At 46.8% G+C, this 13,752-nt stretch overlaps 1 protein-coding gene across 1 annotated transcript; it reads left to right on the top strand.

Annotated features, from left to right (window-relative positions):
- Positions 1-1,213: 1,213 nt before the first annotated feature.
- On the top strand, positions 1,214-7,499 carry LOC108405493 (cytochrome P450 2A13-like). Its single transcript, XM_073225676.1, has 9 exons — positions 1,214-1,429; positions 1,707-1,869; positions 2,106-2,255; positions 2,446-2,606; positions 3,758-3,934; positions 4,848-4,989; positions 5,445-5,632; positions 6,235-6,376; positions 6,841-7,499. The coding sequence occupies exons 1-9, from the start codon at positions 1,250-1,252 to the stop codon at positions 7,020-7,022; spliced, it is 1,485 nt and encodes a 494-aa protein (XP_073081777.1). The 5' UTR covers positions 1,214-1,249; the 3' UTR covers positions 7,023-7,499.
- The last annotated feature ends 6,253 nt before the right edge of the window (positions 7,500-13,752 follow it).

The following is a 13,752-nucleotide window of genomic DNA, read 5'->3' on the forward strand; positions in this document are numbered from 1 at the left end:
CCAGGGCCCATGTCTGTTCCTGACACTGCAGTTTACCCAGCTCTCTCCTGCTATAGCTCCCTGTGCCCGCTGGCAGCAGCCCTGACAAGCCAGGAATCCCGCCTGAAGGGAACTTCACGCGCCTGCAGTTATGACGTTGTCTTCCCAAATGCTCCCTTTCCGTGGTGGGGAGACGCGGCCCCAGGAAGGGGGAGTATGGGTAACAGACCAGGACAGACGGGAGCCCACCGGTGCCCCTGCCACTCTGTTTTCTGCCCTCCATATACCCATGCATAAATGGGAAATACTAGTAATAACAATAATGAACGAAATGATACAATCACCATACCAAGCTCTCCTAAGGATTCAGGTAGGAGGCCAATGGGGCTTTCTGCAAATGATGACTCTTGAGACGGCTGAAATTTCGGACACCACACTGGGGGTTGTCATTACTATGCCCCAGTCGTGCCCAGTCCTCTGCCAACTGCGACCCTGAGATTCTTCTGTTCTGTGGAAAGTTCCACTCGAATGTGACTCTGGACTTCTACCCCTTTCCCAAAATGAATTGGCAGTTCTGTGACATGAATCCCGGCCTTGCTTGGAAGTTCTGAAGAGGATTTTGGGCATCAAGACATGGCACCGTGTCCAAACAAACCATGTCAACACCTGAGGTCATGTGCTGACTCATGAGTCTCCACGTGCTTCTCCTCCCAGAGACCCACACTCACAGTCCAGGGGCCTTCCTCACCCGAGACCCTCAGACCGAGTCCCTGGACTCTTCCCTCCTGAGGCCCTGACCCCTGCATCCCTCTTCAGCAAAGACCCCCAAATCCACATCCTATCTCTTCCCATACCCATAAATCTGGACCTTTAGATTCTTCCTTCTCAAGGCCCCCTAATATACAACTTTTGGGTTCCTTCTCACTGTGAGACCTCAATACAAAGTTCAGAAATGCCCACTTGCAATTCCTCTACAATGCTCAGTTCTGGAATTTGCTAACTGCCCCCCTCCACGTCCACAGCACTTGGGAGCCCCCTCCTGAGGGGCCACAGAGTCAGTCTTGGAGCCACTCCTGTTGATCTGCCCTGGTGTCCCCTCCTCCTCCCCTGCTCGCTGTGTCCTCAGCTAGGCAGGGAGCATGGCTGGGGGTGTAGTCAGGAGGGGAAATTACACAGTTATATAATCTGGACCAAAGTCCGTCCTCTCCCAGGTGGTATAAAAGCAAACCATCCCAGCCATCACCATCTCACTGCCACCCTCAGTGCCACCATGCTGGCCTCGGGGCTGCTTCTGGTGGCTTTGCTTGCCTGCCTGACTGTCCTGGTCTTGATGTCTGCCTGGAGGCAGAGGAAGGTCTGGGGGAAGATGCCTCCCGGGCCCACCCCACTGCCCTTCATCGGGAACTACCTGCAGCTGAACACAGAGCAGATGTACAACTCGCTCATGAAGGTGTCAGGAGGCAGGGAGATGGGTGCACTGCGGGGGGCGGGGGGACTGCTCAGTGTGGTGGGGACTTTGTGGCAGGGACTTGGGTGGACCAGAGTCTTCGGACAGGGGAGTTCTGAAGGCTCAGCAGCAGGGTCCTTGCCAGGACAGACCAGCTCCTGGGGTGTCCTGTCCCTTGACTGTCAAACCTGGGGGAAATGCATCCAGTACCTGCGGACTGGGCAGAGGCCGGTGCCCAGCAGGGGCTGCTCCCTGTAACCACACAACCCACCTCCATCAGATCAGTGAGCGCTACGGTCCGGTATTCACCGTCCACCTGGGGCCCCGGCGGATCGTGGTGCTGTGTGGACACGAGGCTGTGAAGGAGGCGCTGGTGGACCAAGCTGAGGAATTCAGTGGGAGGGGCGAGCAGGCAACGTTCGACAGGCTCTTCAAAGGCTACGGTGAGGGGGACTGGGGTGAGGGTGTGGGGGTTCTGGTCAGGGAGGTTTGAGGGCTGGTTTGCCCAGCGATCCTCTCCTGACCCCTGCCCGTTCCGGGCAGTGGCACACTCCTTGCTGCACCTTCTCTCCATCTCCATGCAGTGACTCACCTTTCTCCAGCTCCCTCCTCTCGGCCCACCTCCCCTCCCTCTGCCCCCGCCCCTCGGGGCCCCTCCCCATCTTACTCTCCCCCCCAGGCGTGGTGTTCAGCAGTTGGGAGCGCGCTAAACAGCTCCGGCGCTTCTCCATCACCACGCTGCGCGACTTCGGCGTGGGCAAGCGCGGCATCGAGGAGCGCATCCAGGAAGAGGCGGGCTTCCTCGTCGAAGCCCTCCGGGGCACGCGCGGTGAGCCGGGGACCCCGCACTGTGCGGCACCAGGAGGGATACAGCAGGGGCGGACCCGCGTTCTGGCCCCGGAAGGGACGTGTTTATGGGTGGGGGTCGGGCTCCCAGCTCTGGGCCCTGGGGCTGCACTTTCGGCTGACCACCGACTGACACACAGATCGCTGTCCCTCCGCGGCCCGCCCCTCCCCAGGCGCCTTCATCGATCCCACTTACTTCCTGAGCCGAACTGTCTCCAATGTCATCAGTTCTATTGTCTTCGGGGACCGCTTTGACTACGAGGACAAAGAGTTCCTGTCCCTGCTCCGTATGATGCTGGGAGTCTTCCGGTTCACAGCGACATCCACAGGGCAGGTAACCCGACCCACCTGGCTCTGCCCCGCCTCTGGCACACCGCCCAGCTGCTCCCCCACACGGAAACAGGTGCCCCAAACCACAGCCCCCTCCAGACGGGGTCCCGTCCAAACCAGCTCCCAGTCTTGGGGAACTGAACGGATGCACCAGACCAGAGACATGTGCCCAATATCCAGTCTCCTAGGACACCTGGGTATCAGCAGATGCTCCCCCAGCCCAAGAAGATGGAAAGAAAGAGAAGAAAACAAAACAAAACAAAAACGAGAGCCTATGGGCAAGAGACACGCGCTCAGCCCAGCAAGCCTCTCACCTGGGCAGGTGCTCCCATCCTCACTTACCTTAAGATCTCACACATACTCCCTGTTAAGATAGTCCATCTTTCCATCTGAGTTTCTTAACTCCCAGAGAAGTGACCACCTCAGTCCACCTCCTGAGAACCTTGTGCTGCTAAACGCAGCCCACCACAGTCACTGGTAGCGCACAGGTGCCCCAAACCAGCCCACTGGAATATCCAGATAAGTGCCCACTACCCAGCACACTTAACGATCTCCTCATCTGGACAGGTACCACAACCAAGATCCCCCCACCTGGACAGACGGTTCCCCAAACACCTAGGTTGTGTCTCCCAATCACCTAAACACCAACAGAGGTGACCCTATCACTCATGTGAATATCAGAACACCCGAACACTTGAGCTCCTGCACACCAGCCCCACATTAGGACCTGAACCCTGTATGGATGCCCTCAAATCCACATCCCCTAAATATCGGGACAGTAGTCTCCAGCTGAGCCCACCTGAATGTATAAACACCTAGAGACGTGATGCCCCCATTTCAGTCCAACCTGAATAGCTTGACACCTGGACAGGTGTCGCCCTACCCAACCTCACACAAGTAGCCGTACACCTCCATCAGCTGCTCCCATCCAGCCTCCTCTAACATTAGAAACCATGATATGTGCCCCTATCCATCTCACCTAAATCCTCGGACAGGGGCCCTCACACTAACCTCGTGTGGAAACTATTCCCACCTAGCCTCATCTAAATACCTAAACACGTGACAGGTGCCTGTAACTTGCCGAGACAGGTCCCACTCCCACCGGCTCCTGGCCACTGAAACTGCCCTTTCTTCCCTCTCTCCCCCTACCCTCAGCTCTATGACATGTTCTACTCAGTCATGAACTACCTGCCAGGACCACAGCAACAGGCATTCAAGGACCTTAAGGGCCTGGAGGACTTCGTAACCAAGAAGGTGGAACAGGACCAGCACACGCTGGACCCCAACTCCCCGCGGCACTTCATCGACTCCTTCCTCATACGCATGAAAGAGGTATACCCAGCGGCCAGGGCCCAGAGGTCCCAAGCCAGGCAGATGGAATTCGGGTGTGGGTGGAGAACAGCAGGGGTCTATTGAAATTACCCCCCTCCCCACACACACCATAATAATCTGCTGAACCCCAGTGTAGCTAACCATCACTGTTCCACCTCCTGAGCCCTCCCACCGGGCGGGGCATGTGCGTGGGAATCATAAGCACAGCACTTGTGCACACTTCCCGGCACCAGGCGCTCCTTTAGTGCCTTGCCGTATTCACCTATTGCACACTCACAGCTCTTGCAGGAGGCCCTATTAGGACCCCAGTTGTACAGATGAGCAGACTGCGGCCCAGAGAGTATCAGTGGGCTGAGTGAGGTCACACAGTGCGGAGGCAGGGGACCCCAGCTCAAACCCAGCTCTCCCCAACTCTGAGGCTGGTGCTTTTAGCTGCTGTGCTCTCTTACCTTTCATTTCCTCGCTATCAGACACACTTATCAGGTGAACTGGGTTTACTGTTGGAGGGTTCCCACCGTCTGGATGTCAGTCTTCCTTCTGTGAGGAAAGGACATGGAGCTTTACAGAGTCTAAGTTCAAGAAGAATGGATCGGGGAAGGATTTCTCCATAGTAAGCGGCACGACTTCTAGTGAAGGGACAGGGTGCTGTAGCTTAAAATTCTTCACGTCTCTCTGCCTCATTCTGTCATGTCATCCCTGTCCCTCTTTCTCACTCACTGTGTCTCTCTTTCCCTCTCTTTCTTAATATTTCTACCACTGAACAGTCACAGCCGAGGTGGGCAGAAGAAGGCTCCCTCTGTCCAAGGCAGTCTGCGTCTAAGAGATTTGGGTCAATAGAAACCTCCCCTTCCCTCAAAGGGCTCTAACAGCCCTGAGGAGAGGAGGCTCAGCCCGACACCCTCTCTCCCTGCAGGAGGGGAACAATCCCAACACGGAGTTTCATTGGAAGAACCTGGTGCTCACCACACTGAACATCTTCTTTGCTGGCACCGAGACCGTCAGCACAACCATGCGGTTTGCCTTACTGCTGCTTATGAAGCACCCAGATGTGGAGGGTAAGTGTGGAGGGGCAGGGAATGTGGGCCATGAACCCTCTAAATTACTGAACCGTCTGCAATGTGTCCACCTGCTTTAGATCCTCACGCCCTCAGACACACCATGTATGTGGACACTAAGTGATATTCTACTGACATCCAGTTTCTCTATCTGTTGAAATATTGGAAATACCTGAAGTGCTTGGTAAACTGCTGCTGTGCTGAGCCCACTGAGTGCTCACAGCCGGCTCACGATCCTCCTCAGAGTTGCCTCCCTCATGCCTCCCCTGTGATTCTGGCAGGACCAGGTGAACAGGACCTGCACCCACAATGCACATGGCCAACGTCTGTGTTGAGTGGTCCACGTCCATGTCACACATAGATGTCATGCATGTCATAATCCCGTTGTACACATTTAGACTACCATCCCTGCCCTGAGACCCCTAGATGCCTAAACAGTTTCCCTCGTCCCCCAGCCAAAGTCCATGAGGAGATTGACCGGGTCATTGGCAAGAACCGTCAGGCCAAGTTCGAGGACCGGGTCAAGATGCCCTACACAGACGCGGTGATCCACGAGATCCAAAGATATGCAGACACAGTCCCCATGTCAGTGGCCCACAGAGTCATCAAGGACACCAAGTTTCGGGACTTCCTCCTCCCTAAGGTGCAGGGCCGACCTGCCCAGAGGGACCTCCACCCACTTGCTGTGACCCAGCATCCCTCTCCCCTTACAGACTCTCCAGCCCTGATCCCCCTCCCTCAGACAAAGGCTTCCCCAAACACCTGCCCCCTCCACCTTCCCACTCAGAGCTCCTGCTCCCATGTCTCCCCCAGACCTCTTGCCTCTGGGAATATCAACCCCATTTCGCCAAGCTCCCTGCCTCAGGAGACACGAATATCATTTTGTCTCGTCTCCTGTCCCAGGGTCACGGACTCATGTCCCACAGTCATCCTGCCTGGAGGAACATGAATCCCATGTGTCCCAAACTTCCTGTCTCAGGGGACATGAACACCATCACCCCTGAACCCACTCCTTGGAAGACATGAACTGCATGTCCCCCAGCCCTTCTGTCCCTAGAGACACAGCCCATGCATGTTCTCAGGGGACACGAACCCCATGCCTGCTAAACTTCCTGCGTAGGGTTATCCATCTCCTCCCTCAGAGGACCCCACCCACATGCCTCCCCTTTTTCCTCACCTGGGGCACAGAATCCTCCCCCCCACACACCCCTCCTCCTCACCAGCTCCCTGTCTTCTCCCTGCCAGGGCACCGAGGTGTACCCAATGCTGGGCTCTGTGCTGAGAGACCCCAAGTTCTTCTCCAACCCCCAAGAATTCAAGCCCCAGCACTTCCTGGATGAGAAGGGGCAGTTTAAGAAGAGTGATGCTTTCATGCCCTTCTCCATCGGTAAGAGACCACTGCCTGCTGCCAAGTGATCCCCGAACCCTCAGGGGCCTCCTTCATCCCAGGCCCCCCAAGCCTGGAAATTCCTCTTACAATCTGCCCTGGAGCCAACCAGCCGCAGTCCACATGACCACCAAGTACCTGGGCCCACCCCTTTCAGAGAGGAGGGAAATCAGAACCCAGAGTCAAGTCACTTAAAACCTTCAGATTGCTAGGAAAGGAGACGACAGCACAGCAGCCATATTTGAGTGTGTATTTGAGGAAAGGGTCATTTAAGGTTCCCACTGCCCCAGCCTAGTGGTGTGGCTCACGCCCATCCCACGGACGAGGGAAACTGAGGCTCACAGCGGGAGAGACCTCCCTGAAGGCTTCTCAGGCCTCCCTCCCCGGGGGGAAGCGGCCGGGGTGGGTCGTGGGCGAAGCGGCAGGGATTACAGGCTGCGGCCGCCCCTCCCCCGTCTCTTCAGGAAAGCGGAACTGTTTCGGAGAAGGCCTGGCCAGAATGGAGCTCTTTCTCTTCCTCACCACCATCATGCAGAACTTCCGCTTCAAGTCCCCGCAGTCGCCCCGGGACATCGACGTCTCCCCTAAATACGTGGGCTTTATCACCATCCCGCGCACCTACACCATGAGCTTCCAGCCTCGCTGAGCCGGGGCGGGGCTGGTGAGGCAGGGCTAGTGGGAGGAGCAAGTGGAGGGCGGGGCACCGGGGGCGGGGCCGAGGGGCGGAGCACACTGGGCTCTGAGCTTCGTGCTATGGACCCTTCGGAGGTGGGATGAGAGGAAGGAAACTCACTATACTGTGAACGAGAAGAAATAACAACTAGTATTTTTTTAGCAAATGCTCTGTGTCATCTCTATGCTAAAAGCGATAAACGCCCACCTCAATCCGCACAAACCTATGGAATGGGGAACAGCGTTCAAATCCCTTTTGCAGGTGACAAAGCTGAGGTTCAGCAAGTTTAAGTCTCTAGCTGAGGTCCCACGGAACACAAGAGCTCTCGGCACGTAGGCGAACACAGAACCGCGGGGGACGGCTGTACTTAGCCCCACGGTCCTTAGGGTAAATGCTTAAAATGCTCCCCTGCCTCATGTGAAATACACAAACTCAGTATATTATTTTGAACAGCTCTGTCCAGGGGATTTTTCCAGAGCCCTGGCAGGCAGCTGACCTGGCGTCCTTACACACTTGCCCACACTCATGCACACCCATGTGCCCTGTGGATGCTTGAGCATACTTGTGCCTCCCCACCACCACCACCAGATAAGGCCACTCTGATCAGAGAAACATCTTAATGAAATGAGTGGGGGAGAGAAACACTTTCAAACAATGCCAGGATAACTGTGGTCACAGCATAGCCGTGTAAGTGCATTTGTGTGTGCCCATGTGTGGGTGCAGGTATGTGATGAGCACTCATGTCTCCCAATGTACGCATGAACTCATTTTTTAAATTATACTGATATACAATCTTTATTAGTTTCAAGCATACAACACATTGGTTCATCAGTTACCCATATTAAATTCTCTCTCCCTGAATTTGGGGATCAACAGAGGTGAGGCTCAGAACCTCACCCCCCCTGCTTTGAGAGAAATCTTCTGCATCCGTGGATGTCTTGCTGCCCTTGTCTAGCCTGGATTAATACTTAGTCCATAGGCACACACCTGATCATCTGATCATCTACATTTGCCCTCTTACAGCACTAAACTATGTTTTCTACCTTTATCTTGCATCTACCTACCACTTCAGCATTATATTAAAAATAATAATAATAATAATAATAGGAGAAATGTGGAATCAACATATAAATCAAGTACAAAAATCAAACGAATATTCATATTTGACCTGATTGTTTATAGGTCATAATGCGTGATCAAAACCGAAAGTTTCTGTGATGAATGCCCTTGTACTGTTCACCATGTAAGAATTTATTCACTATGTAAGAATTCGTTCACCATGTAAGAACTTGTTCGTTATGCTTCAGAAGATTGGAGACTGATGAGAATTAGGCTTGAGATGGATTAATGATTGTACATTGAGCGTTGACCCCCCTATACTGAATTTTATTGTTGTTAACAACCATTTGATCAATAAATATGAGAGATGTCCTCTCAAAAAATTAAAATAAAATAAAAATAAAAAAATAAAAAATAAAAGTAATAATAATAATAATAATAATAAGGGAGAAATGTGGGATTCACATATAAATCAAGTATAAAAATCAAACGAATATTCATATTTGACCTGATTGTCTGTAGTTCATAATGCGTGATCAAAACCGAAAGTTTCTGTGATGACTGCCCTTGTACTGTTCACCATGTAAGAACTTATTCACTATGTAAGAATTTGTTCACCATGTAAGAACTTGTTTGTTATGTTTCAGAAGATTGGAGACTGTTGAGAATTAGGTTTGGAGTGGATTAATGATTGTGCATTGAGTCCCCTATACAGAATTTTATTGTTGTTAACAACCATTTGATCAATAAATATGAGAGATGCCCTCTCAAAAAAAAAAAAAGAAAAAAAATTCTCTCTCCCACTAGTACAGCTACTGTCCTTTAACATACAAAGGTGTTGCAGAATCGTTGACTGTATTCTCCATGGTGAACTATTATACCCGTGACCAACCTATGTTATGACTGAGAATTTTTGTGACCCCTTATTCCCCTCAACCTCCCCACACACCCATCCCAAATCCTCCACTATGGTAACCACCAGTCACTCTTCAGTGTCTATGAGTTTACTGCTATTTTGTTCACTCTGTTTTGCTTTGTATTTATATTCCACAAGTAAGTGAAATGGTATGGTATTTGGCTTTCTTCACCTGGCTTATTTCACTGAGCATAATACCTTCTAGATCTATCCATGTTGTTGCAAATGGCAAGATTTCTTTTTTATGGCTGAGTAATATCCCATTGTGTGTAAGTACCACATGTTCTTTATTCATCTATTGATGGACACTTAGGTTGCTTCCATATCTAGGCTATTGTAAATAATGCAGCAATAAACATAGGGGTGCATATATCTTTTCAAAGTAGTGATTTTGTCTTCTTCAGGTAAATTCCTAGAAGTGGAATTACTCTGTGTAATTCTTGGGTCAAATGGTATTTCTATTTTTAGTTTTTTGAGGAACCTCCACACTGCTTTCCACAGTGGCTGCACCAGTTCACATTCCCACCAGCAGTGTCGGAGGGTTCCTATTTCTCCGCATCCTTGCTAACACTTGTTATTTCTTACCTTTTGGACAGTGACGATTCTGACTGGTGTGAGGTGATATTTCATGGTGGTTTTGATTTACATTTCATTGATGATTTTCAATGTGGAGAATCTTTTCAGGTTTCTATTGGCCATCTGTATTTCTTCCTTAGAGAAATATCTGTTCACGTCCTCCACCCATTTTTTAATAGGGTTATTTGGGGTTTTTTTTGGTGTTGAGGTATATGAGCTCTTTATATATTTTGGATGTTAACTCCTTATTGGATAAATCAGTTATTAATATATTCCCCCATCATGTACATTCCTTTTTGTTCTGCCAATAATGTCTTTTGTTGTACGGAAGCTTTTTAGTTGGATGTAGTCCCACTTGTTCATTTTTATTTTGTTTCCCTTGCCCGAGGAGATGTGTCCAGGAAAAAGTTGCTCAAACTTGTGTTGAAGAGACTTTTGACTATGTTTCCTTCTAAGAGTTTTATGGTTTCATGTCTTACATTTAGATCTTTGATCCAACTGATTTTACTTTTGTATGGAGGTAGGAAGCAATCCAGTTTTATTCTCTTGTATGTAGCTGTCCAGTTTTCTCAATACCAGTTATTGAAGAGGCTATCTTCTCCATTGTGTATTCATGGCTCCTTTATCATATATTAATTGACCATATATACATAGGTTTGTATCTGGGCTCTCTGTTCCATTGATTATGGCTCTGTACTTGTGCCAGTACCACATTGTTTTGATTCCTGTAGCTTTGAAGTAAGGGAGCATAACCCCCCAAGCTTTGCTCTTTCTCAGGATTGCTTTGGTTTTGCGGGGTCCTTTGTGGTTCCATATGAATTTTAGAACTATTTGTTCTAGTTCATTGAAAAATGCTGTTGCATTTTGGTAGGGATTGCATTGAATCTGTAAATTGGTTTAGGCAGGATGGTCATTTTGACAATATTAATTCTTCCTATCCATGAACACAGGATAGATTTTGATTTATTTGCATCTTTTAAAATTTCTCTCAAGAGTGTCCTTTAGTTTTCAGAGTATAGATCTTTGACTTCCTTCATTAGGTTTATTCCTAAGTATTTTATTCTTTTTGATGCAATTATAAATGGATTTTTCTGATTTCTGTTTTCCTGATTTCTCTTTCTGCTAGTTCATTGTTAGTATATAGGAATTCAAAAGATTTCTGTGCATTAATTGTGTATCCTACAACTTTGCTGAATCCAGTTATCAGTTCTAATAAGTTTTTGGTGGAGTCTTTAGGGTTTAATATATTTATTTATGTATATCATGTCATCTGCTAATAATGACAGTTTAACTTCTTCCTTATCAATTTGGATGCCTTTTATTTCTCTGTGTTGTCTGATTGCCATGACTAGGACCTCCACTACTATGTTGAATAAAAGTGGTGATAGTGGACATCCTTGACTTGTCCCTGGTCTCAGAGGAAAATCAGTTTTTCGCCCTTGAATATGATGTAAGCTGAGGGTTTGTCGTATATGGCCTTTATTATGTTGAGGTACAAACCCTCTGTGCCCATTTTGTTGAGAGCTTTTATCATGAACAGATGCTGAATTTTGTTGAATGCTTTTTCAGCATCTATTAAGATGATCATGTGGTTTTTAGCCTTCTTTTGTTAATGTGGTGGATGATATTGATTGATTTATGAATATTATACCATCCTTTCATCCCTGGAATAAATCCCACTTGGTTGTGATGGATGATCCTTTTGATGTATTTTTGAATTCAGTTTGCTAATATTTTGTTGAGGATTTTTGCATCGATGTTCATTATAGATATTAGTCTGTAATGTTCCTTTTTTTGTAGTATCTTTGCCTGGTTTTGGTATTAGAGTGATGTTGGCCTCATAGAATGAGTTTAGAAGCATTTCATCCCCTTCTAATTTTTGGAATACTTTAAAAATATGGGAATTAGCTCTTCTTCAAATGTGTGGTAGAATCAGCTGTGAAGCCATCTGGTCTTGGACTTCCATTTGTTGGGAGTTTTTTTATTACCAATTTGATTTCTTTGCTGGTGACTGGTACGTTCAGATTTTCTGTTGCTTCCTGGGTCAGTCTTGGGAGGTTGTATATTTCTAGAAATTTTTCCATTTCTTCTAGGTTGTCCAATTTATTGGCATATAATTTTTTCATAGTATTCTCCAATAAGTCTTGTATGTCTCTCATATTATTGTGACTATTTCTTGTTACTAATTTTATTTGTGTACTCTCTCTTTTTTTCCTGATAAGCTTTGCTAGGGGTTTCCCTATTTTGTTTATTTTCTTAAAGAACCAGCTCTCAGTTTCATTTAATTTTTTCTGTTGTTTTATTCTTCTCTATATTATCTATTACTGCTCTCATCTTTACTATGTCCCTCCTTCTACTAATTTTGAGTTTCATTTGTTCTTTATCTAGTTTCTTTAATTGTCAGTTTATACTGTTTATTTGGGATTGTTCTTGTTCCTTAAAGTAAGCCTGTATCGCTACGTCCTTTCCTCTAAGAATGGCCTTTGCAGCATCCCACAAATATTGGACTGCTGTATTTTTGTTTCCATTTGTCCCTTTGTATTGCTTGACTTCTGTTTTAATTTGTTCATTATTTATTATTTAGAATAGTATTTATTATTACTATTTACACTTATTATTTAGAAACATGTTTAGACTCCATGTGTTTATAGGCTTTTTTGTTTTCTTTGTGTAATTTTTTTCTAGTTTCATACCATTGTGGTCTTAGAAGCTGCTTGAAACAATTTAAATCTTTTTAAATTTATTGAGACACTTTTTGTGGCCCAGCATGTGATCTATTCTGGAGAACATTCCATGTACACTTGAGAAAAATGTGTATCCTACTGCTTTTGGAGGGAGTGTTTTGTAGATATCTGTTGAGTCCATCTGATCCAATGTATTGTTCAGTGTCTCTGATTATTTATTTTCTGTCTGGTTGATCTGTCTACTGATGTGAGTGGTGTGCTAAAGTCTCCTACAGTGAATGTGCTGTAATCTACTTCCCCCTTTATTTCTGTTAGTATTTGTTTTACATAATTAGGTGCTCCTATGTTGGATGCATAGATATTTATAATGGTTATATCATCTTGTTGGACTGACCTCTTTATCATTATGGAATGTCTTTCTTTGTCTCTTGTTACTTTCTTTGTTTTAAAATCTATTTGTCTGATATAAGTACTGCTACTCCTGCTTTTTTCTCCCTGTTCTTTGCATGGATGAAATATCTTCTTCCATCCCTTCACTTTTAGTCCATGTATGTCTTTGGGTCTGAATTGAGTCTCCTGTAGGCACCATATAGATGGGTCTTGTTTCCTTATCCATTCTACCACACGATGTCTTCTGACTGGTGCATTTAGTCCATCTACATTTACGGTAATTATTGATAGCTGTGCACTTGTTGCCATTTTACTAACTGTTCTCTGTTTCTTTTTATAGCTCCTCTCTTTTCTTTTCTTACACTTTTCTCTTGTTATTTGATGGTTTTCTTTAGTGTTGTGGTTGGGTTTCTCTTTTTAAATTTTTTGTGTATCTATTATAAGCTTTAGATTTGTGGCTACCAAAGGTTCGAGGATAGCTTCCTGACTATATAACAGTCTGTATTAAGTTGCTGATTGCTGTATTTCAGACACAATCTAAAAGTACTGTTTTTCTTCTTCCTCCTTACTTTATGTATTAGATGTCATAATCTGCACTTTTTATGTATCCCTTGATTAATTTTATGTATAGTTGGTTTTGCTACTTTTGTTTTAATTTCATTCTTGCTTGGTAGTTAATTGGTCTCCTACCTTTACTGTGGTTTATGTTCACTAGTTCCTATTAGCTCTAGGAAGATTTCCAACTACATCAGTCCCTTTAACATATCCAGTAATGCTGGGTTAGTTGTTATAAATTCTTTGAGCCTTCATTTATCTGGAAATTGTTTAAACCCCACTTCAGTTTTGAATGGCAATCTTCCTGGGTAGAGAATTCTTGGTTGAAGGTCCTTGTGTTTCAGTACATTAGATACTTCATGCCACTCCCTACTGGCCTGTAAAGTTTCTGCTAAGAAGTCTGCTGATAGCCTGATGGGGTTTCCCTTTCAAGTAATCTTTTGTCTCTCTCTGGCTGCTTTCAGTACTCTCTCCCTATCCTTAATCTTTGCCATTTTAATTATTACATGTCTTGGTGCTGTCT

This window comes from Manis javanica, chromosome 17, assembly GCF_040802235.1.
Source record: "Manis javanica isolate MJ-LG chromosome 17, MJ_LKY, whole genome shotgun sequence".
NCBI lineage: Eukaryota > Metazoa > Chordata > Mammalia > Pholidota > Manidae > Manis > Manis javanica.

What these genes read in the sequence shown, in the direction of transcription:
- LOC108405493 (XM_073225676.1), top strand. Translation starts at nt 1,250, where the DNA reads ATGCTGGCCTCGGGGCTGCTTCTGGTGGCTTTGCTTGCCTGCCTGACT. An exon ending in CAGCGACATCCACAGGGCAG is followed by an intron (nt 2,607 to 3,757) that starts GTAACCCGACCC and finishes CCCTACCCTCAG; the next exon opens with CTCTATGACATGTTCTACTC. An exon ending in TTTCATGCCCTTCTCCATCG is followed by an intron (nt 6,377 to 6,840) that starts GTAAGAGACCAC and finishes CCGTCTCTTCAG; the next exon opens with GAAAGCGGAACTGTTTCGGA.